At 51.7% G+C, this 26,993-nt stretch overlaps 1 protein-coding gene across 1 annotated transcript in view; it reads left to right on the top strand.

The window, feature by feature from the left end:
- Positions 1-26,993, top strand: part of CFAP77 (cilia and flagella associated protein 77) — a 153,988-nt gene that overhangs the window by 115,114 nt on the left and 11,881 nt on the right. The window contains exons 4-5 of the mRNA XM_043916531.1: positions 9,772-9,877; positions 13,646-13,747. Coding sequence (XP_043772466.1) covers positions 9,772-9,877; positions 13,646-13,747 — 208 coding nt within the window. The remainder of the gene's footprint in view (positions 1-9,771; positions 9,878-13,645; positions 13,748-26,993) is intronic.

Raw genomic sequence — 26,993 nt, 5'->3', positions numbered from 1 at the left:
CAACCATCTCATCCTCTGTCGTCCCCTTCTCCTCCTGCCTTCAATCTTTCCCAGCCTCAGGGTCTTTTCCAGTGAGTCAGCTCTTCACACCAACTTTATTGAGGTACAGTTTACAGATAATGATGTGGTCCATGTTTAATCTGATGAATCTTGACAAGTTTATACAACTGGGTGTCCAATGGAGCCATAGCATGTTTCCATCATCCCAGAACGCCCCCTCCCCCACCATGCCCCTTTGTGGCCAGTCCCTTCCCCCGCCTCCAGGAGGACCCGTGCCCTGACCAAGCTCCCCAGCACTGGTGTGGGCCTGCTCTGATTCCTTCTGCCCTCCCTCTGCTGGCCCAGGAGTCTCTCCACAGATGCTTATTCATGGCCAGCCTGCTTCTTCTCTCTCTCTCTGGGCTCCAAGTTCCCTCTAAGTGCCTCCAACCTCCACCCCCAAGCCTCCAGTACACTGGGGGACCCTTCCAGTATCACATGTGAGAAATGTATTTCCTGCCATTTCAGTAAACAAGGATGTCACAGTCATCAGCAATTGCAGCTCCAATATGAGCTCCTGAGCCCCAAGGGCACTCAAAAAGGAGAAGAATACCTGCCATCTGCCAGCCGTCAGACCGCAGCCACTCCCTACGGTGAGCCTCAAGGAAGCTCAGGATGTGAAAAACGCAGGATGCTGGCCCCAGATAGCTGAGATGCATATGAAAGGAATGATTTCAGTGAGCCCAGACTCTTGCATCTTCCCATACATAGAAAAACACTAAAAAAAAAAAAAAAAAAAAAAAGAAAAACACTAAATTCCTTAACTTGAGATATCTATTTCCTTTAATTAACAATAATCTTTTGATGTTCAGACTACCTGGCCTTTGTTTAAAAACTTCTGTATGACCTGGTTCCTCCCCTTGCCTCCTAGGAGCAGTTCTCTCAGGGTTATATGAGATGCTCTCTCCCGGGCTTGAAGTCCTAAAAGTTCTCAGCTTTTAGGTTGTGACTTTTTTTTTAAGTCACCACATGGAAGACCGAATCACTTTCAAACGTGCTTCTAAAGATTCATAATGAACGGCTCTGAGGGTCCCAGGTTTCCCTGGTTGACTGGGCTCTCAGGGACCCATGTTCAGACTCCTTCTCTGCTTCATGGGTCCCCTAATTCATCCCTGGGATGGGGCCTCTTCCCCTGTATCACCCCTCCTGACTATACCCTCTGTTCTTGAGGAACAGGGAGGAATTGCCATCGCTGCCCCTTTCCTGAGCCAGGATCCACTCTGACAAGCCAGCTTCAACACCTGAGCCCCCAAGACAGAGGGGGAGAGGAATAAAGAGGTCCACGGCAGGGCCTCAGCCCCTGCATACCTTCAGGCCACCCCTGCCCCATCCCTGGGCTCCCCAAGGAAAAGCTCATTTCTGCCAAAGACCTCCCTCTTGGGCGTTGCAGTTGAGGTCAGTATCTGAGCAAGATGGTCTTTAAAGGCTTCTGGGGCCATTCAGCCTTTTTGTAAAGTGTAGACTGTCCCGGCCTGGATGCGAACACAGTGAACAATCCAGCCACAGTCCCTGCTACACGGGGCTCAGAGCTTAATCAGAAAGGCGGACACTGAATCCATCAGTTGATCACTGAAAACATTTAACAAAAAATACTTTCCCAAGTGCAAAGAGCAGCTAGGAAGGCAAAGTTGGCAATGCTAAGGGAGGTCTCGGGGACGGACCTGGGGGTAGGAGCAGGGCATCTCACTGAGACCAACACCTGAAAGATGGGACGGAGTGACCAGGGGAAGGCGGGGAGGCTCCTGGGGGGACATGGGTGCAGAGATGGCACCCCGAGGCCAGGGCCTTGGAAGGCTGCGCCCAATACTCCAAAGGGCAAAAAGAAGCCAGGTCAGGTGCTGAGGGAGACAGCATCAGACTCAGGTAGTTGAAAAGGCCTCAGTTCCTGTGTGGAAGGGAAGGCCTGGGGTCCTGGCCTGAGTATAGCCAGGGCCCTGAATTTGACCTCTATCTGCAGTCAGCTAGCCGGCAGCCCTGTGAGCCTGTTTGGAAGTGGGTTCGCATTCTCTTGGCTGAAGACAGTGTAGCCTGAGGGGTGTGGGTGTGGGTGTGGGTGGGGGTCCAGGCTAGGCTGCCGAGTGTGCTGTGTGACCCTGGGCCAGCCATTGACCTCTCTGGGCTTCAGCCTCCCCACTCCCACCTTTCCCATCTCATTTAGTGAGGATAAATAATTGAGATCTTCTGAGTGAACCCCTTCCAGCTCCTCAAAAGAGAGCTCCAGTTTGGCTGGCTGTAACTGTGACCACAGGGGCTCTCGGCCTGTGGCAAAAATCATTCATTTTAGGGTGGAAAAAAAGTCTTTTTTATTGTAAAGAACTATGTTTATTTTAAAACAAAAAAGACAACCCTGAACATGTTTTAAGGTAGCAGCAAAAGAAAAAAAAAACATAGTTGTGGAAGAAAAATAAGAAAAATAGCTCCTAAAGGTGCATCCTTCCTGGACTTCCCTGGTGGTACAGTGGCTAGGAGGCTGCCTGCCAATGCTGGAGACACGGATTTGATCCCTGGTCTGGGAAGATTCTACATGCCACAGAGCAACTAAGCCCGTGCACCCCAATGACTGAGCCCAGGTGATGCAACTACTGAAGCCCGTGCTCCTCAACAAGAGAAGCCAAAGCAACGAGAAGCTCCTGCCCCGCAACAAAGAGTGGCCCCTGCTCACCGCAACTAGAGAGCACCCACGTGCAGCACCAAAGACCCGGAGCAACTGGAAATAAATCAACTGATTTTTTTTTAATGCTAAAAAAAAAAAGTGCATCCTGCAAGGGCTGAGTACACAGGAAAATGCTGAAACTTCGCTCCAAACAGTGGGGCCCAGAAGGCCTGACCACCCTCATCTGATTATGAAGAAAGAGGCAAACAGCCTGGCTAGTTCAGGTGTGATGTTGGCAGAGCTGTGCATGGCGGGGGAGGGGGCGGGGAGGAGCTTGCATCCTGACCCCAATTCATCACCCTGTTACTGACCGTGGCCCCGGCCGAGTCCCATGACCTCTCAGATGTGGGTTTCTTGTTTTGCTTTCCTTGTTGCATAAGAGTCACATGGTGGCTCAGATGGTAAAGCGTCTGCCTACCATGCGGAAGACCCGGGTTTGATCCCTGGGTCGGGAAGATCCCCTGGAGAAGGAAATGGCAACCCACTCCAGTACTCTTGCCTGGAAAATCCCTTGGACGGAGGAGCCTGGTGGGCTACAGTCCGTGGGGTCACAAAGAGTTCGACACGATGGAGCGACTTCACTTTTACTTTTCAAGAGTCACAGAAAACCAGTAAGTAGACTGGAGGGGAGGAGCCCCTTGCCCCACCCACTGTGTCTGCCCCCCTCCCCCCCCAGCACCATCCTCTGCCGCCTTCCTTCCGGTCCTTCACCATCCTTCACGCCTGTGTTGATGCGCTTACACGAGTATGGCTCTTTCTCCGCAGCGTCTTCCTTTATACTTGACCTACGTCTTGGAGATCTTCCTGAGTCGTTACTCGTGTGGCCACTTCATTCTTTCTAGCAGCTTCACAGTATTTTCTGATAAATGTGCACAAGTGGGAAGGGCAAGGGACTTTGGAACGTGAGTGTCCTCGTCTCCTTCACAGCTGCTCTGAGGGTCAGCTGCTCTCCCAGCCCCTTTCCTGGGCGAAGTCTCAGGCCATCCGTGGCTTTTCTGCTCACTTGCAGTTACAAAAGGCCAGCTCAGTGCACTGGTTAATACATCTGGCCTAGTGTAATCCTCACATCGCAACTTCTAGCTGCACTGGGAGGACAGTCTCCTTCCTCCCCACCTTGGAGGCTCAGCAGGAAGGGGCAGGGTTGAGCTGCCCTCTCGGACCCCTCCTTGGCTGCCCACTCCTCATCTCCAGGGTGAGTGGAGGGCGTTACAGGGGGCCTTCTGGTATTAGTGCATTGCCCGATTTGATCCGGTAATATTTCACTTAGTATTCGTTCTCTTTTTTTTTTAGTTTTCAAGCATAACTTTATTTCATTTCTTTAGGCTCTTTTTTTTTTAAGTTGGAGTATAGCTGCTTTACAATGTTGTGTTAATTTCTAGCTGATAACAAAATGAATCAGCTATACATATACATATATCCCGGCTTTCCTGGTGGTTCAGTGGTGAAGAATCCACCGGCAATGCGGGAGCTGCAGGAAACGCAGGTTCGATCCCTGAGTCGGGAAGATTCCCTGGAGGGTGGCTTGTCAGCCCACTCCGGTGCTCTTGCCTGGAGAATCCCATGGACAGAGGAGCTGTCGTACTCCAGTCCATAGGGTTGCAGAGAGCCAGACATGACTGAAGCGACATAGCACACACATACATGTATCTTGCACATACATGTGCAAGAGGGGTCTTGCTTGGGTTTCCTTTCCATCTGGGTCACCACAGAGCTAATACGGTAGGTTATCTATTTTATACCTGGCAGTGTATATATGTCAGTCCCAGACTCCTAAATTCGTCACACCCTCAAGTAGTCTTTCATTTGCTCTTCTAAGTGATACTGACCAAGACATTTTCCTTCTCTTGATCTGGGATCATAGCATGATGTGGGAAGCTTTTTTATAAAAACTTCTGGAAAGCCCTGGAATACTGTTCTCAGCAAGGCTAGGAGGTCACACATGTGAACGTACCTTGGTCTGGTACCCGTGGCTCTATTATTTTATATATGCACTTCACTCAACTTTGATCTTTTATATTTTCCCGGACAAATCACCTATTTTGTCTTGGTTTCACATTATTAGCATAAAATTATACCTAATACTCTGTTATAATTAAAAGAAACATTTTACCTTCACACAAGGGCAGTTCCATGTTTCATGGGACCAGGAGTTTATTCATATTTGGGGATTCTCTTTAAGAAAAAAAGTTCAAAATCCTGACTACAAATTTAGGCATAAAACTGAATACTTAATTAGAATGAGAAAAAGAATCAGAACAAATTAAAATTTTAAATAAGCTGACAAATATCATAAGCCACAAAATCCAGAAAAATAACACATTTTTAAAAAATTAATTGCCTGCCACACCCTATATTCATTTTCCCCCTACATTTTTTTGGCTCCTAACTCTTTGATCACCTCTTTGTATGATGGCAATATTGTAATATTTTTTCTGCAAAGTTGAAAGCTAGTTTAGTCTTTCCCCTAGCATGCTCAATTACGTTTTGAGAAAATATTTTACTTTAAAATAATCATAAATCCACAGGAAGTTGTAAAAATAGCACAGAGACATCCTGTTTATTCTTCATCCTGTTGTCCCCTATGATAAAATCCTATGTAACTATAGTACAATATCAAAACTAAAAACCTGGGACTTCCCTGATGGCTCCATGGTGAAGAATTAGCCTTTTGATGCTGAGAACACAGGTTCGATTCCTGGTCTGGGAACTAAGATCTCACATGCCACAAGGCAGCTAAGCCCGTGTACCCCAACTACTGAGCCCATGCGGCCCTGAGCCCGTGTGCCACAGCCGGGGCGTCTGTGTACCACGAGAGCTCCTGCATGGCGCAGTGAAGATTCTAAGGCCTGCCACAGCCAAATTCATTAAATTTGAAAAAAACATTAAAAAAAAAAAAACTAAAAAACTGACATTGGAACAATATACAGATTCCATTCAGATTTCACCAGTTTTACATGCAGTGTGTGTCTGCGTATGTGGTGTCCATGCATTTTATCACATGCGTAGATTTGTGTTACAAATCAAGAACTGTTCTGTCACCTCAAAGACACCCCTTCATGCACCTGTGTAATGACCCCTCTCCCCACCATTCCCTGACCCCTGGGACATTCCAAGAAAGGTATGTACATGAAATCATACAGAATGTGACCCTGTGAAACTGGCCTTTTTCCATGAGCATAGTAGCCTTGACATCATCTAAGCTGCTGCTGTATCAATCGCCCTTTTCTTTTTACAGTTGAATAATATTCCATAGTATGGATGGACCACAGTTTATTCACCCACTGAAGGGTGTTTTTGTTGTTCCCAGTTTGGGGATATTACAAGTATTCCAGCTATGAACGTTGGTGTATCGGTGTCTGTGTAGACCAAGTTTCCATTTTCCAGGAGTAAATGCCAGGAGTACACTTGCTGGGCTCCTATGGTAAGTGCAGGTTTAGTTTTTCAAGACACTAGCAAACCATTTTCCAGAGCAACTCTGCCGTGTTACATTCCCTCCAGCGATGTGTAAGAGGTTTAGTTTCTCTGCGTCCTTGCCAGCACTGAGCATCGTCACTATGTTAGTCGCTCAGTCGTGTCCGACTCTTTGCAACCCCATGCATTGTAGCCCACCAGGCTCCTCTGTCCATGGGATTGCCCAGGCAAGAACACTGGAGTGGGTAGCCATTCCTTTCTCCAGGGGATCTTCCTGACCCAGGGATCAAACCCGGGTCTCCTGCATTGCAGACAGATTCTTTACCGTCTGAGCCACCGGGAAAGCCCCCCGTCACTACCTATTTCTTACTTTAGTTGGACTGATAGGTGTGCAGTGACATGTCATCAGGCTCTTAATTTAAATTTCTCCAATGGCGAAGGATGTTACTAGTTTTTCCGCACTTATTTGCCATCCATATACCCTCTGTCTCTTTGCGTTTTGTCCTTTTTCTAATACAGTCATTTGTTTTCATTTTGTTTTATTGTTGAGTTTTGAGAGTTTTATATATAGTTGAGATAGGAGTCCTTTGTCAGATACATGATTTGCAAATATTTTCTCCAGTAATGGTTTACATTTTCGTATTCTCAAGAGGCTCTTTCAATGAGCAAAAGTTCTTAATTTAGAGGAAGTTCAATTTATCTTTTTTTTTCTTTGCTGGATCATGCTTTTGGTGTCAAGTCTAAGAACTCATCACCTAGCCTAGCCCTAGGTCCCAAAGAGCCTCTCCTATGTTTTCTTCAAAAGGTTTCACAGTTTCACATTTAACTCTATGCTCCATTTTGAGTTAATTCTTGTATAAATTATGAGACTTGGGTCAAGAGGTTTTTGTTTGGTTTTGTCCATGGTGTCCAGTTGTTCCACTGCCATTTGTTAGAAAGACTATCCTTCCTTTCCTGGATTATAATTTCCATCAATTTACTCTCAATTTTATTACAACTCACATATAGCTTGATTTACACTACCCTGACTTATGAAAAGTATATTTCCTAAAATTTTCACCTAATCTTTTTTTCTATAATTCGCTCCTTCTCTCCCCCTCCTTTTCAACAATGCATAATTATTGAGAGCAAACCATTCCCGCTGGCACTGGTATTCAATGGCCAAGAGCAGTTACAGACCAGTGACAAATGAACAAGAGGGCTTCTGCAGGGGAGGGCACCAGGCAAGGGCCATTGGAAGATGGACCGGTCAGGGGCAAGCCCTCTGAGGAGGGGACCCAACAGCTGAGACCTGTAGGCAAAGGAGCTGCTGAGAGTCTGAGATGAGTTTGGGGAGGGGAGGCTTTGCCAGCCGTGGCAAGGAATCTAGATTGAGTCTGAGAAATGGGAGGCTGCCAAGGGCACTTTAAGCAAGAGATGACATGATACAGTTTATGTCCTGGGTTTTCTCCATGTCCGACAAGCCTCTCCCCCTCTTCATCCGATTGAATGAGCCAGAGCAAAAATGGGCAAAACCTGCTGCATCTCCACCAGGCAGTCAGGACTGGGCTGTTGTGACTTACAAGGTCTGTCAGCTCTTCTGCTCCAAGCGCCTCTCCCCTGCCTCTTTCCAGCAATAAGAACTGCTGGCAGAAACAGGACACAAAGACGGTCAGCGAGGCGGCTGTGGGAGGGCCGTGAGGGTGGGTTTGCGGTGCTCTGGGCAGTGGAGGCTGCTGGAAAGATAGCTTTTCTGTTGTGAAAGGCCTCTTGGGGTAGATCTTGCGAGATTACGCATCTCGTGTCATTAGAAAGCATGGCTATAAATTAGGCTGCTCAGAAGCATGGGGCGTGTAATAATTAAGTAATAAAAGTCGCCACAGGGGCAAAGAAAGCAGAAAACAAAGAGCCAGTGTTTGTAGATGCGCTGCAGGCTGCTCTGCAAAGAGACCTCTGAGCTCGAGTGGCATTTCAAAGCCGCGGAAGCGCCACTCAAAAGGAGTCCCAGGTCAGCCCAGTCCCAGAGAAGTCCGCCTGGAGGGTGGGAGAGCTGGGGGTGGGCGTTTAGGGTCCAGTCCAGCTCCAAGTCTGTTTCTGGGGCCACAAAATCCAACGTGTGGAGGGGCCCAGCAGGCGGTGGATGCAGTAGGGATGGGAGAGGACTGGGGCCAAGTGACACCTGATACTCAGCTCCAGCCAACTGCTGCCACAGAGGAAGGCAGACCTATGTGATCAGAACACATACATCTTCAGGACAATCTGGGAAAGCTGGGTTTTTTTTAAATGTAAAATTTCCCAGTTTTTAAGGGCCGACAACAATTTCCAAGACTTTAAATACCACCGTGCAGGCCATATAAAACACAAAGCCAGGGGGTTTCCTTGGAGGTCCAGTGGTTAAAACTCTGCACTTCCAATGCAGGGGGCATGGGTGCGATGCCCGGTTGGGGAATTAAGATCCCACATGCTGCAGAGAGAGCAATGAAGCCCGCCTGCCACAACTACTGAGCCCACATGCCACAACTAGAGAACACACAAGCTGACTCAGAAGATCCCCACATGACGCAATGAAGATCACACGTGCTGCAACTAAGACCCAGCACAGCCAAATAAATAAATGAAAATCATTCCTGGTCCCATGTCTGTCACTTTCAGTGATGGTAAGATTGATCGCTTGGGTAAGTTTTATGTTTTGCACATTTATCACACTAAGAACAAATTGATCCTGTGGTTCAGCTGCTGCAGCCTGAGCCATCCATTGTAAAGTTCCCCGTCAGCCTTCTACCTAATCATCACTTATTACCTAAATCCATTATTTCATTAGGAGTCACAAGGTAATGATGCTCTTCCGCTCAATTCTGTCCTTCCTCCTGCGTCTTATTAGCTTTGGTTCTTCTAGAAAGTACTTTCCCTCATCACCTATTAGGTTGCCTTGAGAGAGCCTCACACACAGCCCTGCCCCCACTGTTCCGGGACCTGACCCCATCATCTGCAGGTTGAGTGATTATATTAATAGTACCCACTTCACAGTGCTGTGAGGAGTGGGGTGTGTAAAATGCTCTGTGCAGGGTACATGCTCCTTGGATGGAGACCCTGTCAATGAGAATCAGAGCAGAGGCTAAAGGCAATAAAGACAGATTTTATTCAGTACTATTGCAAAGGGGAAAGTGACCTCAGGATAGAGCTGGGCTCAGTTCTTAATACAACACAAATGGGAATTTCTACCCAAGGAGCAGAGTGGAAGGCAAGTTACTAAGAGGAGACTTCAAGGGTAGGTAGGGGATTCTTGCTAAACTGCCTTAACAGGACTCTTGGTAAAGGCAAGCCAAGGTGATGAGACATCAGGGCTGTGGGGACTGGCTTAGCAGGGTTCTCTGCTAAGGCTGACTTCATCCTGCCAAAGATAGGTCCCAAGGATAAGGCCTGATGGAAAGGAGAGGTCTGAGGAGTCTGTCTTAAATCTGGTTGCGGAGAGAGTCTGTCACCATATCAGGCCCAGCACTTGATTGGTGGGCAGTAAACATTTGTTGAATGCTTTACAGAAGGCACCCATTTCTTCCACGGCTGCAGAAAGCCAGCCTTGGGGAGGGCGCTCTTCCCCGCAGCCCTGACAGTCAGGCAGGCAGCCTCCGGGGAGAGGGGGTTCTCTGGCTCTTCCCAGACCTCAGACCTGTCTGACTTCTTGCCCACAGGCCTTCCACCCCCTTCTTTGATCTGCTGCAGCATCGGTACCAGCAGCTGTGGGTGCAGGAACAGAAGGCCACCCAGAAAGCCATTAAACTGGAGAAAAAGCAAAAGGTAAACACCATGCTCCCTGCAGGGTGGGTGACTGACAGGGTGGGAGGGGAGGGGAGAGGAAGGCTGGGGGAGGGGCAAGGCTTTGCGGCTGCCCCCCTGTGCATGTCTGGTGCTGGTGGGCGAGGCTGGGTGTTGACTGGGCAATCTAGCTGCTCATTGCTGTGCTGAAAGGGTCTTGGTGATGATCAGGTTCAACTTTGGCTTAAGCCCCTAGAGTGGAAGGCTCTGATTTCTGCCTAAGGCCCCTCCAGGCTGTTCTCAGCAGTAGGGAGAGTCAGAAGTCAGAGACAACCACTCAGAGCAGAGCACTGTAATAATATATTTTAAATTAATTAATTTATTTATTCTATTTTTGGCTGCATGAGTCTCCATCACTGCACAGGTGTTCTCTAGTTGCGGTGAGCGGGGGCTACTCTTTGTTGTGGTGCATGGGCTTCCCATTGTGGGGGCTTCTCTTGTTGCTGAGCACAGACTCTAGGCATGCGGGCTTCAGTAGCTGCAGCACACAGCCTCAGTAGTTGTGGCATGCGGGCTTAGTTGCTCCATGGTATGTAGAATCTTCCCGGACCAGGGATCGAACCCGTATCCCCTGCACTGGCAGGCGGATTTTTATCCGCTGTGCCACTAGGGAGTCTCTGTAATATTTTAAAAGCAGTCCACGACTAGTTTATTCATTAATAGCTCAAGAAAGAGCTCACTATGGTAACGGCCAGTTTCCAAGGGAGCATTACCGTTACATGCTGCTACTTCATATTGATAGCTTCATGCCAGAGTCATGTTTCTAATTAGCAGCCATTTCATAACAACTCAGAGGGCCACAGGTCCATGGAATCCGGAGCCTCCGAGGACGCATCTTCTGAATCTAGAGACAGTCGCATAGCCAGTGCCCCGCCTTTTTCAGCAGAGAGCCCAGTTCAGTTCAGTTCAGTTCAGTCGCTCGGTCGTGTCCGACTCTTTGTGACCCCGTGGACTGTAGCACACCAGGCTTCCCTGTCCATCACCAACTCCCGGAGCTTGCTTAAACTCATGTCCTTTGAGTCGGTGATGCCATCCAACCATCTCATCCTCTGCCGTCCCCTTCTCCTCCCGCCTTCAATCTTTCCCTGCATCAGGTCTTTTCCAGTGAGTCAGTTCTTCACATCGGGTGACCAAAGGATTGGCCGGTAGTCAGCCACTACCAGTGTCTCCGCCCCAAGAACTGGTCGGGGACTGGTGCCAGCATGGGGGTGTGGCTTTGAGTGAATCACCACTTTAGTTGTTCTTGTTCCGTCTCTCAGTCGAGTCTGACTTTTTGAAACCCCGTGGACTGCAGCACACCAGGTTTCCTTGTCCTTCCCTATCTCCCAGAGTTTGCTCAAACTCATGTCCACTGAGTCTATGATACCATCCAAACTGGGGTCTCAATGACCTCAATGGGCAAAAAAGGGGGTCAGATTGAAAGAGGGCCCAGCATATAGTCGGGGCTTCCCAGGACATAAAAGCGGGCTTCCCTGGTGGCTCAGAGGGTAAAGAATCCACCTGCAATGCAGGAGACCTGAGTTTGATCGCTGGGTCGGGAGGATGCCCTGGAGAAGAAAAAGACCACCCACTCTAATATTCTTGCCTGGAGAATTCCATGGACAGAGGAACCTAGCAGGCTACAGTCCACGGGGTTGCAGAGTCAGACACGACTGAGCTACTAACACTTTCGCAGGACATAGTAAGCATTCAAAAAGCAGTTGTCAAACCAACCATAGAGTCCTTCTGTTCCAAGATTCTCTGTGGCTGTGATGCTTTCTATCAAAGAGCTACGAATACCCAAACCCTCAAAACACTGAGGGGCTGACACACAGTCAATTAGGGTTGATGAGACGGTTGACTTACAAGGTCAGATTGCTCCTATCTTAGGAGAAACTGGTCTCTTAACAGCTCAGGATGTCCTGGGTTTTGGATGGTGATGACCCCAAATGAAATTCTTAGAAACTGGCTTCCATTTAGTGAGCAATCATCTAGGCCCAGACACTCTGCTCAAAGCTAACTCAGCAAACCCCACAAGAACATGTTTGTTAGGCATTGGTACCCCATTTCCTACAGCGGAAATTGAGGTTGAGGAAGGTGATAAGACTCAACTTTCATCCTTCTAATTCTGAAGTCCGGCTCATTAAGCCCTGGCTAGGCAGCCTCTCAGCTTTGGTTCGAGATGAAGTTTCAAAGCTGCTGTTCTAGGAAGCAGAGGGGAGAGTTGATCCAAAGGGCTTAGAAGTTATCCACAGGCACAATCAATAAAATTAATATAATTGATTAACAAAATAAATCAATAAAAGGAGTTCTCTGCCTGTCCAGTGGTTAGGACTCCATGTTCCCAATGCAGGGGACCCTGGCTTGATCCCCAGTCAGGGAACTAAGATCCCACATGCCACATGGCTCGGCCAAAAAATAAGTAAAATAAAGAGATGCTATCTTTTAAAAAAAATAAAATAAAAGGGGTTCAATAGGGTGGTGGCATCTTCGGTTAAACTCGGGTCAGCTTTTATTTGTCGGCTGCACCATCTGTCCTGTGCCCCTTTCTGCAGTGGCCCATGCTCTTTGGGTCAGTTGGGTACCAGTGCATCGTCCAGCCCATCCACTCCGGGTGTGGGGCTCCAACTCTCTAGCTCTAGGTATAAACAAGAGCCCCCTATTTACCTGCTAACTCCCCTAGGAGGTTTTGAGTTCTGCCAAGGTCACAGCTGTGAGCTAAGGTCTGACTGTGCGTGGAGTTCCCCAGGGGCACACATTGAATCAGAGTCCCCCTCTGATCCTGCACCTGGGGGCCGGGGACCTTGGGTGAGTCTGCTGGGGTGACCGTGACAACGTATGATAGACCGGGTGGCTTAAACCACAGAAATCCTGGAGGCTGGAAGTCCAAGGTGGAGGTGGCCGTGTCGGTTGCCCTGGAGGCCTCTCTCCTCGGCCTGAAGACGGCCGCCTTCTCACCCCATCCTCACAGGGCCTTTCCTGCATGGACGCCCCTGATGTCTCCTCCTCTTCATATAAGATCATCTGTCCTATTGAATTACAGCCCCACCCTCTGACATCACTGAGCCTGCATCACCTCCTTAAAGGCCCAGCTCCAAATACGGTCCCAACTGGGGGCTAGGGCTTCATCATATGGATTTGGAGGGGACACAGTTCAGTCCACAGCAGACCCCATGAGTTATGGGTCCCTAACCACAGGCTCACAGCACCTGTTTGTGGGTACAGGGCGTGCAGCTAAGGAGGAGCTGGACCACCTCTGCGGCTCTGAAATCCCACCTAGAGACCTCGAGGTGTCTCCACTGAGCCCTCTAATTCCTGCTCTCAAAGGAGTCCTCCTTTCTTTTCCACGAGCAGACCATGCTGAGGACCTGCTTCCCAGAAATGGCAACAGCCCCGTCACATCATTCATTCGTTCAGACCTGGTGGCGTCCCTGGTAACCACCTGGGCTGTCTTAGCTAAGGAGGACACACCCCTGCCCTTGAGGCAGCTGCCTTCCAGAACCCAGAGAGTTCTAGGGCTGAACCAGAGACCGAAACAGCACGCTCTCAGCACCCCATGGTCCCCTCCCCGAGGCCACCTGGTCCTGGGCAGGGCCAGGGGCGCAGGCGCCCTGAGATCAGGCTGGGAGAAGGGCCGGAACCAGGGGGAAAGTGCCCCACGGGGCTGCCCCAGCAGGAATCCCAGCCCCGGGCCCTCCAGCCCCTTCATCATGGCTCCGGCCTCTGCAGGAGCCAGTCACCACCGGGCCTCGGCCTTTCTCTGACCCGCAGGTGATCCTCGGGAAGCTCTACGAGACCCGGAGCAGTCAGCTGCGGAAGTACAAGCCGCCTGTGAGGCTGGACGCCCTCTGGCACATGCCTCACTTCCAGAAGGTCAGTCCCGCCTCCAACTGCCCCTCCCTGCGCCCAGCGGATGGCCCGCTTCCTGTTCCTTATCTGTCCTTTAGACAGGGGCTTCTGTGGGCTTCTACCCCCCGACCGGCACAACAACAATGACAACAACAACAATAATAGCAAGAGCTAACATGTTGGAGCCCTTCCTAAGTGCCACCAGAGACACGCCTGGCCCCGGGAAGACAGCCACACAAAAACCACGTTCCTGGCCAGACCAGGCCCGGCCGCTTGTTTGAGTTAAACTGCAATTTAGACAATGAAGGGGCCCATGCCTTCCTGAGCCTAATGCAACCAAACAGGCTGCCAGCGAGGCCTGCCTGCCGCCCTTGATGCGGCGCCCATGTCCTGCCCAAGTGGCCGCCATCAGCATATGTCAGTGGCCATTCGCCCCACTGTCCATCAGTCCAAGCCGTCGCCGCTCACACGGGCGGGCCGGGCGCAGAGCAGGGGAGTGGGGTGTGCCGCTGGCCTGTTACCGCTCCCCCGCCCGGCCCGGGCAGTACCTCTGGCCTCCCCCAGTTTCCTTCCTTTTTACCATCATCCCTCCTGCCCCATCTCCACACTCAGGCATTTGGCCCACAGCTCCTTTCTGGCCCCTCCTTCAACATGTTGCCTTTCCTCTTTTGCTCTTTTCTTTCTGATTTTCCCGACTTTCGATGTCCGTGGTGGGGCACTGGGGACAGACGTCCTGGGGACCCTGCCCAGGGAGGGATAGGACCCACAGCTCCCCGGGCACGAGATACCCTGCTGACATTCTGCTCTACATGCCGACCCCCAGCCCCTCTCAGCCCCCGTCTCTAATTTAAAACCTACCTATAGTTCCCAGGGGTTTCCCTGGCGGCTCAGATGGTAAAGAAGCTGCCTGTAACGCAGGAGACCTGGATTCGATCTCTGGGTCAGGAAGATCCCTGGAGAAGGGAATGGTTACCCACTCCGTTATTCTTGCCTGGAGAATTCCACGGACCGAGGAGCCTGGCGGGCTACAGGCCAGGGGGCCACAAAGAGTCAGACATGACTGAGCGACTAAGCACACACATAGCTCCCAAGGCAAAGGACAAAGGAGGGCTCCGGTGGTCTCCTCTGCCCCCACTGGAGCAGGAAAGGGCCCCTCTCCCTGTCCAAGGCCCCCAACCTGGGTAACATGGATTCCCCTGTGTCAGGAGCCCTGTCTCACCTGCAGGTACCCCCACAGTCTGGCCCAGAGTAGGAGCAGAAATTCAGAAATAAATGAGTTTCTATTTCTTGTTGTTCAATCAATCAGTTGTTTCCAACTCTCTACTACCCCATGGAGTACAGCACGCCAGGCTTCCCTGTCCTTCACCATCTCCCGGAGTTTGATCAAACTCATGTCCCTTCAGTCGATGATTCCATCCAACCACCTCATCCTATGTTGCCCCCTTCTCCTACCTTCAGTCTTTCCCAGCATCAGGGTCTTTTCCAATGAGTCTAAGAGAGGGGATTTGACTTAACTGGGCACAGGTCTCTTCTGATCTTAAGACTGTTGTTATAAAAACCCGTTAGGAGCACGGCCACCCACCTGTGATGCCAGCCCTGTGTCGTGCTGAGTTATTTACATGTATTATTTTGCGTAGCTTCCTTACCTGAGTTCTGAGGAGGACCTGCAGAGATGGTGTTCATTTTCAAGTGGCTGGGCCTGGAACCCAGGTCCCTCTAACCGCAAGGCCCGAGTTCAAAGGCACCATCCACGGTGCCATTGAAATAACAAGAAGTAGAATAAAACGCAAATGCCTGGGCTTACAGGGTGTTTTCTCATCTTCCCCGGGGATGCTCATGGGCTCTGGAAGTTCAGCCACAGGAATCTCAGCATGGCTAGTCCCTGGGCACCACCCAGGACAGCCCCGCAGAGGTGCCAAGAGCCCCTGGGTGCTGACGCCATTGCCAAGACACTCAGCCCCCTCCCTGCTGGGAAATACCACCAGTGAAAAGTACTTACTGAGCTCCTACTGTGTCCCAAGTGCCAGACATGCAGTATCTCATAGATACAATGGTCCCATTCTACAGACGAGGAGACTGAGGCTCAGAGAGGGGAAGGAACTTACCCTGAGAGAAAGGGGTTCCTGCCCGGTCCAGGGCCTCTTCTCTGTGTGGCTGGGCAGTGATGCCTCCCGAGGACACTATCCTTCACTTTCCAGTCCCACCCTGGCAGGTCCCCTCCTCGATACCAATGGGCCCTTTTCCACCGCTTTGAGGCACTTAGCTGCATTGCAATTCATTCATTAACTGGGCCACTCGTTGTTCAATGTCCATCTTCCCCAGTAAAGTGTGAGCCCACAAAGGCATGTCTGTTGTGTCCGCACTGTGTCCCCGGAGCCCAGCACGGGGCCTGACACCCAGCAGAGACTAACATTGTCACTCAATTGTGTCTGACTCTTCTGTGACGCCATGGACTGTAGTCCGTCAAGCTCCCTCTGTCCATGGGATTTCCGCAAGAACACTGGACTGGATTGCCATTTCCTCCTTCAGGGGATCCTCCCCACCCAGAAATTGAACCTGGGCCTCCTACATCTCCTGCATTGGCAGGTGGGTTCTTTACTGTCGGAGCCACCAAGAAAGCCCTGACACCCAACAGATGACCAGTAAGTGTTTGTGGGAAGAATGAATGAAGCGTCGGATGAACGAATGAATGGCCAGTACCACCCAGGAGGACAGAAGAATTGAAAAGCCTTTCACAGACCCTGGGAGACCCCCTTCCCAACTTAAATGTCCCAGTGCCCACCAGCCCTGGCAGCCACCGGCGGGGTCTGGACCCACAAGGGCCGGTCGTGCCTAGAACTGCTCCTCCCTCGGGGCGGGGAGGGGCTGCTTGTTGTCAGGGCCCCGGGAGGGTCTTTGTGCCTCGTGTCTGTGCTGATCCGCCTGCCCCCCTCCCCACCCGGCCCCATTATGAAAGGAAAAGGCGCTTCCAAAAAAGTGGAATCTGTCACGGTGATGGATAACCTAAATGGACTCTCCCCGCTCGCGAACAGATGTCGACGCTGAACTCTGTCAGAAATAATTAAACACCTTTCACACGGAAAAGCAGCAGGCAGGGCGCAGGCGCTCCCGGGCTGGGTCAGTGCGGAGCGAGCTGGCTTTCCACCCATCCATCCCCAGCCAGCGCCACGCGGGGCCCCTCCTGTCGGAGCCCGGGGGGACCACGGAAGGGAGCAGAGCAGAAGCACCCCTCGGTGGGGCTCCGTCTCCAACCACACGGTTCCCGGCGCTGCCTCCTGGGCTGCGCGGCCAGCAGGTGCCACGCGACGGCCAGCGCCCAGAGGGAGGGTGAGCCGACAGCTGGCGAGTGGCCTCTCTGCCAGGATGCTCACGACGAGCCGCCCGCCAGCCCCCGGGCCTGGCCCTCCCTGGGCCTCAGTTTCCCCACCTGAAAATGGGGTGGTGGCGCATTGGTTCTTAAGGGTCTCGTCCAACCCCAGCTTCCATGACCAAGCAGCCACATGGTGGGAGGCATGGGGCTCGTGGAGGCTGCAGACCCCAAACTGGGGTGAACTGGGACAGGTCCTCATTCTCGGGAAGGGACATGAATTCATCGCCTCATCCCTGAGCGGGGGCACCGCTGGGCTTGGAGCCTGCACCTTCTGTTCCTGCTGGCCGGGCTCTCTCTGCCCTCCACGAGGTGCCCTGGAGGCCAGCAGAGGGGGAGACGGGGGCAGTGTGGTATGTTGGTGTGCGCGTGACTCCAGGGTCGGCCAGACCTGCACCAGGTGGTGACCCCGCCACTCTTGACCTGGCACGTGGCTTGACCTGTCCAAGGTCCCGTTTCCTCTTCTATAAAATGGGCCTGTGCCTGTCGGCAGAGCTGCTGGGAGGGTTTGATGGGAACCCGTGCACCGTGTTTAGCAGAGCACCCGACCCTTATCAATCCACCAATAAATGGCAGCTGCCACGAGGATGGTCCTGGTGATCACTCATGAAGTCCTCATTCATTCATTCACTCATTTGTCCACTCATTCACTTGTTCACTCATTCATTCACTCATCCATTCGTTCACTCATTCATTTGTTCACACATTCATTCGTTCACTCATTCATTCACTCATCCATTCGTTCACTCATTCGTTCACTCGTTCATTCATTTACTGACCTTATCCCTGAGCGCCTTTCTGTCAGACCCTGTTCTCAGCACTAGCAATATGCTGCCATAGGGCTGCTAGAGACAGGCAAAGAGTAAGGTGGACAGACGGCTGGTGGGGACAGGTAACTATGCAAGTGGACTGCTAGATGGGGAAATTTGGAGAAGTTCCAGCCCTAGGCATCCAATTCTCTCAGCCTGAAATGCTGGGGGGATATCAACTTGAGTTGGCAGCCCCAAGTTTGGGGGTGGGGATGACCCCTCATAAAAAAAACTCCCAACACCATGCACGCTCCAGTTGACCCAGCCTGTTCTCCGGCCTTTTGTGGAAACCTCCCCAGGTGTCCCCAGGCGGGGAGGGGGTCCGGCTCCCCAGGACAACCCTCCTTGGGGCCGGTTGGGAGGCAGAATTATTAACAAGTGCCCCCCTCTGCTCTCAAAAGTGACCCAATCTGAACCATATATTCTCTGGTCTCCCGGTATTAAATCAAGAAAAACAGTTTTATCCCCTTTTACAAAAAGACTAGCAATGATAAAGGACCAAAGACAAAGGAGTGGGGAGCCCCCTATATTTACGGCGGTCCTGACAGCGATGGTGAAAGGCTGGAGATGTCGCAGGCCAAGCAATGGCTTCAGCACATGTTGGGACACGTCACACAGATACTATAGAGACAATCCACAGCATCATGGTATTAGGCAGCCACTGGAAAGATTTTGGTACATTTTATTTATTTACTTTTGGCTGTGCTGGGTCTTTGCTGTCGTGTGGGCTTTCTCTAGTTGTGACGACCGGGGGCAACTCTAGTTGGGGGCTGGAGGACAGGGCTTCTCACTCTGTTGTCTTCTTTTGTTTCCAAGCTCGGGCTCTAGAGCGAGCGTGGGCTTAGTCGTTGCAGCCCCTGGGCTCGGTGGCCCTGTGACATGTGGGGTCCTCCTGGGTCAAGGGTCAAACTCTGTGTCCCCTGCACGGGCGGGCGGTTTGTTATCACTGGACCACCAGGGAAGTCCACCACTGAAAATACTGACTTTAGTCTGTACTTACTAGCATTTTAATCATATTTCCCCCGGTTTAGTACTGCTTGGCCTACATATTACTGGGGGAAAGAACATAACACTGTGTTATGTGACCCTGTCTGAATGGAGGCACCCATCCATCACGTGGGGTCGGTGCTCCAGAACAGATATCCGGGAGGGAGGCCCCGAGTGGTAGCAGCCATGATTCCTGGGGTGAGCTGGAGGCTGTTTGATTTTCTCCGCGCTCTTTCCTGCAGTTTCCATTTTTATAGTGAGTACATGTAACTTTTACAAAGCCAGTTAGGTTTTTTTTTTTTTTTAATGTTTTTTAGGGACTTCCCTGGTGAGCTAGTGGTTAAGTCACCTCGCTTCCAATGCAGGAGTCACAGGTTTGATCTCTGGTCAAGGAACTAAGATCCCACAGGCCACATGGCAAGGCCAAAAAAATGAAAATAAATAAAATAGCAATAGGAATAATAAAATAATTTTTTAAATGTTTTTAAAGGGTGGGGACTCTACATCCTTCCCCGGGGTGCCTGTCCCCGTGCTCAAGCCCCTTTCAGCCCTGTTCCTCCCCACGGCTCACGGAGCGCTCCCAGAGCTGCTGTCGAAGCCGGGTCTCCCCTAGGCAGTTTCCATCAGGCCGGAAGGTCAGAGGCCGGCACTCTGCCCCAGCCAAGAATGTGGCTGACTTGTGGAGTCTGGACCTCTGTGGCTAAGTCTGTGTTATAATTGGACATCCAAGATCCACTCTAGAGGGGGATTTGCCCAAGCATCTCGGGGTCTCTGCTTCAACCCGAACCCTCCGCCTCTCCCCCACCAAGCCCTCATCTTTCCTCTACAGCCCCGATACCCCACCAACATTACATAGTCATTCAGTCACTAAAGTATGAACAAATTGACTATATTTTCATTTGGCTTTCGGTTTCAGGCCCACTGCTTTAGAATAATGGCCCAAGCTATTAAGCTAACAGTTTGATTTACAAGCTCCTGTGCTCTGAACGCTGGGATCAGATGCCTCTCTTTGTGGAAGACTAACCCTGCCTTGGGTCTCCTGGGCCCCTGACTCCCTAATAGAACGGGAGACAGTGAGGAAGGAAAAAAAAAATCAGCAGTCAGCCAAGCAGTGACACCCAGAGATGCAGCTGATTAGTGGAAGCTGCTGAATCTAAGAAAAGGATTTTCTTTCCCACCTTTAAGCTCTCTTACAAATCATAGCAGGCTGGAAGGTTAACTCTCAGTTAAAGCCCCAGAGCGGCCTCTCAGCCCGTCCACCCCGCAGCCGCCCTCTCTCCGGAGGGCCCACATGGTTCAAATAAAGACGGACCATTCTCCGAACAGGCGTCTCCAGCCCCAAAGTCACTCCTCCCGGACGCAGGAAGGGCAGACTCCAGGAGGACCAGCCCCCCAGAGGCCCCTGCACCGGGGATGGATTTTAAGAATCCTGCCTCGCTGTTGCATTGACTCATCTCAGGGTGCCGGGTAGGCCACTGAGAGCAGGGATGGAATGTGTCACACGTGGGGAAACGGGGCAAGGGGAAGAATGATTCAGAGGCCCTGATGCTCTTGACATGTCTTCCCTAAATACAGATTCCACTCCCCCCACCCCCCGCCCCGCTCCATCATAAATCAGATCAGTATGCGGTAAGGCTGACTCGCCAAAGGAATAAAGGCAGGGGCTTAATTGGTTTTACATAATCCGGCACCTCGGAGAGGCAGAATTTTTAGGCACCTGCTCACGAGGTGACACTGCTGCTCAAATCCTAGTGAGCAGAAGAAGCTCTGAGGATGCGGACAAGGGGGGGGGGGGTGGGGGCAGGTGAGGTGGGGCCGGCTGGAGGAGACAGAGGCAAAATTTCTGGTGCTGCTGGAGAAATCTCCAAGTCTGGGCGCACCTGGGTCATGGAGGGAGGCGGCAGGCATCGTAGGGGAGGTGGGAGCTGGCACATGTACCAGAAACAGCCCTGCAACCTGGGGACCCCCCGCCCACCCACCAGCCCGGCTGTCCCTGTAATCTCTCCAGCACCCAGGAATTTGCAATTTAATCCAGGAGGCACTTCCGCCCTCCCCCACTGGGTGGTCAAAGATCGTTCAGGTTTTTCCATAAGATGGTTGCCATTTCGTGTTGAAAATCAACTGGAAAATAGACTAAGACCAGCCTGTTTTGACATCAGGTATATATGTCTAATCTCTGGAGATGGCCAGAATCTCATGTTGAGTTTTGGGAGTCGATAAGACTTCCCAGGTCCCCGGTTTCTTCTTCCAGCACATCCCCAAGAGAATCCGTCCTCCGGGATCTACAGAGAATCTCCCCGGGCTTGAGAAGGCATTCAGGTTAACATCTGCCCCCTCTGGAAGGACTCCTTCCCTGTCTCCCATGAATCCCTCATTTCCGCACGTCCCCACTTGTCAACTTCTGTCACTCGGCACCAAGGTTGCGGGAATGACGGGGGTCCTTGCCGCCTGGCATGTGGCCAGCAGGAGGGTCTCACAGATAAACAACATCAAATCACCTACTCAGATAATTCGGGGTTCATTCAAACTGAGGTTTGTCAACAGTGCAGGCAGGATGAATGCAGAGGCTGATATCCTCATATCCACAAGCCGCAAGTAAAAAACACAGCCTCCCTGGTTTCCCTGGCAGATGCCAAGCTCATGGACATCAGAGGACACAACGCATCGGGGAGGAAGTGGCACAGTGGTGGTGTTTTCCCTGGCCCCTCCCCTTCCTCTGCTCAAAGGGATCCTGGGAGATGATGCCTCTGCGGTGCAGACAACGCGGGTAGTTTGACCAAAGTCCACTGGCTGGAGTCGTGGCGGGAAGGACAGCCAAGAAGACGGGGCTCCCGGAGGACAGCAGAAAGCCCACACCAACAGCTCACACATTTCAAGAGCCACCGAGGGGCTCCCCCGCATGCTCTGAAGGACCATCTTGTGTCGCGTCAATGCTCACAACAACCCTACGTGACAGGGATAAGGCATGCCATCTCAGAGATGAGGAAACCAAAGCTTGGAGGCTTCAATGGCCACTGTTAAAAAGTGGCAGGTGGTGGCTGAGCCCTCTGGCCCTCTGCCTCCAGGCCTCAGGCCCTGGAAGTGCTGATAAATACTAAGGATCTGCCACTGAGGTCAGGGACCAGCGGGGGCCAAACGCAGGACCTGGGAACGAAAGTGAAGGGTAGTCAGGAACTCAGGTGTTTATAAGTGTCCAGAGGGTCGTGGCTGGCCCTGCTCTGGCTGATTGGAGCCCTCGCAATAAACAAAACTTCCCACTGCCCTGATAGCCTTTAGACCTTGACAAACTCCCTGAGCATTTTTTAAATTGCAGCTTAGCCCCAAGGCTAAAGAGGAAAGAGCCCATTGATCGGGGGTTCAAGCTTGCTGCATCAAATGATGTGAGGCAGACAGAGCCCAGCAGCAGGGCTGAACCCATGGGCTTGGAAACTACGCTGGTGTTCCAGAACCCAGCCTGCCTCTGCCTCTGCATCTGTAAAGTGGGGATCACAACAGAATCAAATGCAATTGTGCGTGTAAAGCACGTGGCAGGGGCCTGGCCGGGGCAAGGTCATGGAGCAGTAGCATCTCTGGGTCGGCCAGGGCTTTGCCATCTGCTCTTCTAGAACAGTTCTCAAACTTGGCTGTGCCTGGAGACCTCTGAGAGGTTTAAAATGCAGATTCCAGGTCCCCCCCTACTCAGTGCCCCCGATCCAGTGGGTCTGGGGTAGCTGCCAAGCCTGCATTTTTGGTAAGTAGCTCCCCAGCTCCCTGGGTCAATGTCATCTCCTACACAGATGTGTTCAAAGCACATATTTACCAAGTCAGGCAGTGCCCTTTCATATGGTTGACATAAAGCAGGCCAGGGGTTCAAAAGGAATGTCCCATTGGAGGCAGGCTGTTGTCTGTTAAATAGCCGTGAGGTTTATGAATGTCTGTCTTTTACTTTTTTATTTTTTGGTGATGTTGCACAGTATGCAGGATCTTAGTTCCCTGACCAGGGATCAAACCTGTGCCCCCTGAAGTGGAAGCATGAATCCTAACCACTGGAGCTCCAGGGAAGTCCCTGGATGTCTGTCTTAATCTGCTCAGACCACTACTACAAAAATACCATAGGCTGGGTGGCTTAAGCAATGGATATTTCTTTCTGGAGGCTGGATGTTAGAAATCAAGGTGTCAGCATGGACAGGATCTGATGAGCCTCCCTTCCTGGCTTATGGACAGCCACCTTCTCACTGTGACCTCACACAGCAAAGAGTGAGAAAGCAAGCACTCCAGTGTCTCTTCCTAAAAGGGCGCTAATCTCATCATGGGGGTCCCACCCTCATGAGTTCATCTAAACCTAACCACTCCCAAAGGCCCCACCTCCAAATACCATCACCCTGTGGGGCAGGGCTTCACACATGCATTTTAGAGGGACCCAATTCAGTCCACAGCAGCTTCTTTCTCAAGTTCATTTGAAGTTCTGCCCGCTTCTACCTCCTTCCACCTTCCACCTCCAGGTTGTTTCTCCTTCTGGAACCCCATGGAGTTACCTGCTTCCCCTTCTAAGTAACAGCCCTGCAAATATCTGAAGTAAGATACTGTTTTGTCACTGATGACCTGGTTCTGGATTGTTCCTCTAGACAGAGTTCTGAATGTCGGAAGGTGAGTCCCTGTGTTGCAGGGACCGTGGATCATCTGAATGCCATGATGTCTGCCTCTCAGCTTACATTCTCTACTTTTGTCCACCGTCACAGAGCATTTGTCAGCTGGAACTGCCTTTCTACATATTTCTGAACAAAACCGTGTGTACAAATATTGAAGAAAATAAAACCCCTTTCTCCTTTGAGGTTTAGCGGAAGGAGATGGAGAGGCTCTTTAAGGATGTTTGAATCTCAGAGGCATTTCTAAGGACTCTGTTCCTTATCTCAGTCTCCTAATCCATCCATCCATCAGTCCAACAATCCATCCATCAGTCCAATCATCCATCTATCCATTCATCAGTCCAACAAACCATCCATCAGTCCAATCATCCATCTATTCATCCATCAGTCCAACCATTCATTCATCCATCCGTCTGTCCATCCAGCCATCCATCCAACCATCCATCCATCTGTCCATCCAATAATCCAACCAGGATTTGTTGAATGTCCACAGGGCACCCCTAGCAGTCAAGTAAAATCCCCTGTCCATTGACATTTCCCAGGAACAGTGTCTGGAATATGGCATCCACATCCTTGCTGTCTAGTTGACGACCCTTAACTCCAATATTCCTATTTGTGACTTGACAGGATCAGCCTCCTCAACCACAGAGTCTGTTCCCCCTTAAAAGATACTGGAAGAATCTTCCTGCTTATTATTCTAAAAAGAGAAAAGGGGAAAGGCAACACCAAGCCTCGCCACAGTGTACCCCACCCCAATGAGCCATGGACACCACACATCTGAGTATGTCCCCAGCTTCCCTGGCAGCTCACAGGAGTTGTTCAACAGCCAATATGAATAAGCGATAAGGCACTGACGGGCACTGCATGGACAGCTCAGCAAAGGACTTAATTTGCAACCGAGCACAAAATCAAAGAGTCTGTCAACCAAGGAACCGTGCGCCTGGATAACCACCTTGCCGCTACCTGGGAAAGCACTGTCAGGTAAATTTCCAGAGAAAGTAATTAAGGAATCCCCATCGCCTAAACTCAGCAGCAAAATTGGAAGCTCTGGAATTCGACGCTCGCCAGGGATCTGGTGTCTCCTCCCAGCTTGATCCTTCATCACGATGAACAGTAGAAGTTTATGAAGATATGGGCTGGTGCGACTCCCCCCTCGCCCTCGGGAAGATGCTTTCCAGCACCGCGCGGCCTGCTCGTGTTGTCTTGGCGGGGAAGCAGTAGGCAGCAAATGAGATCCCTGCTTGCGGGGTGGTGGGGTGGGGGGGCGTGCGGTGAGATTAATACACAAATATATAGCCCTCTCTGAGATCTGGCAGGCGCCAATTAATATTTATCAAGTACCCACAGCGTGCACAATACTGAGTATCCACGTGGAAAAGACAGTACCGGGCATGGGGAGTCTACCCTCTGACTCAGAAAGCTACAAGTGGATAGATGCTGCATGTGCTTGGAGGCCCCCGCGCTGATGGGAGGACCCATTGGGAGTTGAGGTTAGTATTTGCAGCCAGCGGCCTCCCCTTTCTGAGAGGACGAGCAGTTCTCAACCAGCCATCCTCACCGCCGCGGCCTCCACGGGGTGAGCACCTGGATCTCCGGGGCCTGCCCTGTTCACAAAGGTTCTCTGTCAGCACATGGCCTCCTCCCCTAAGTCCCTCCTTTGCTCTTCCTTGAGTTTAAAACAAAAGAAGTCAATTAAAGGAAAGGAAGTTCCGCCGCCCACTGCAGATTAGAGCCCTGCTGTGACCATCCACGTCCTGACAGGTCTAAATGGGGTGGGCGGGTGCACCTGTCCGGCTGGGATAGCCCTCCACCCCCGCAGGCTGACCCCCTTCCAGCCAGACGCCTCTGGGCCACCACCCAGAAGAGCACCAAGCAGACGCCCATCATCTGAGCTCTGAAAAGGCAAGGGGAGACACCCCCCTACTTCCTGGCAGCTTGCTTGTCACGGTGCTTGCTGACAACCCCATTGAAAACAGCCCTCGCCGCCACTGTGAAGCCTCCTTCCGTCTCCCATTCAGTCCTTCCTCAGACAGTTTTTGAAAAGCGAAGAAAAGTCTGGAAAACGCACGCCTCCCGCCCCCCCCACCCCACCCCCAGCCCCATCACCGAGGGAGGGGGCGGCAGCTTGGGGGGAGCCGGGCTACCGAGCAGCCTCACCTGGCCCCACGGTGCACCGCCTCCAATTAAATCAAAATGGTTTGTTTTTAATGGTCTTTTACACTGACAAGTGGGCGATCATTTTGGGCCCACGAGCTGTCAGGGAACTGAGGCAAATCCTCCGTTGATAATGCCCAATGCTTCCAATTAGGAGCCGGGGCCGCTCCCGGCGTCCTAACGATTCCCCAGCCGCCCCCCAGGCCCCTTTGGCGCGGGCTGTTTCTTCTTCCTCCTCCGCCGCAAATTACTGACACAAATCGGAAAGGCCCCGCGTCTCCTCCGCCACGCCAGGCCCGGGCCCTGTTGGGCTTAATGAGCCGATGGAAGTTTCGTGGCTCCGGCGCTAAATTCTTTTCTTGTTTGACAGCTGCTCAGCTAAGGCGAGTGTTGACCTTATAAAAGATTTAGTGTTTCTCATTATTTTCTGTCAAGCTTCACAAGCGATGGCTCTGCGGTTATCATTTGCATCCTGGGGTGTGCGTGCGTGTGCGTGTGTGTGCGTGTGCGTGTGTGTGCGTGTGCGTGTGTGTGTGTGTGTGTAGGGGGCTCCGGTGGAGATGGGGAAAAGGGGCTTTCTCTGCCAGAGTTGCATTTGGCCCACACACACCAGCTCCCGGCCTGACACCCTTCTCCTGGGGACTTTCAAAGAGAAGGCAGGAAGCAGAGCCAACACGACTGGACAGTTCGGTGGCTTCCAGGCCTCCCAGATGGAGCCTCCGCGGAGGCACCCCAAGGCAGGCGGACTCCCAGAGCCTGCGGGCGCTGGCCCAGCCCGTGATGGACGTGCCGGACAAAAGGACTGGCTGGGGCAGATGTGATGCTGAGGACAGTTCAGAACCACACCGAAGGCTTTATCACCGGGAACTTACTCTACTTACAGGCCTCGTGGAAAGCCACGACCAGCATGATTCTGGCCTCTGCTCTGCATCCTAAATGAAGGTTTAATGGTTTTGAAAAGCAGAAGCAATTTCTCTAAGTGACATGTATCACTGTCCCCTGTGGGATGTCCCCTGTGGGATGACTATGGAGCATGTGTTAGTCATTATTTGTCTCCTGCACCTACACCCAAGGGGGGCGGGGGCCCATTCTATAAATAACAAGACTCTGGGGAGTCCATGCTGGCTCCTTGGCCAGCCTCCTGCCGGTCCCTCCATCTCCTCTCTTTCATTCTCCGTGTTCTCCCCTGCTGCTAACCTACCCACTGGCCACCCCGGGTGAGGGTGTGCCCCAAGGTCACCTCGAGAGGGAGAGAGACAGCTCAGGGCAGGCGGACACATGGATGTCTCCCAGGGGTTCTGAGTCTTTGTGCCTCCCCCTTGTTACCA

Source organism: Cervus elaphus, chromosome 11, assembly GCF_910594005.1.
Source record: "Cervus elaphus chromosome 11, mCerEla1.1, whole genome shotgun sequence".
Taxonomy (NCBI): Eukaryota; Metazoa; Chordata; class Mammalia; order Artiodactyla; family Cervidae; genus Cervus; species Cervus elaphus.
The sequence above is the reverse complement of the archived record's forward strand: the minus strand, read 5'-3'. Positions and strand labels throughout refer to the sequence as shown.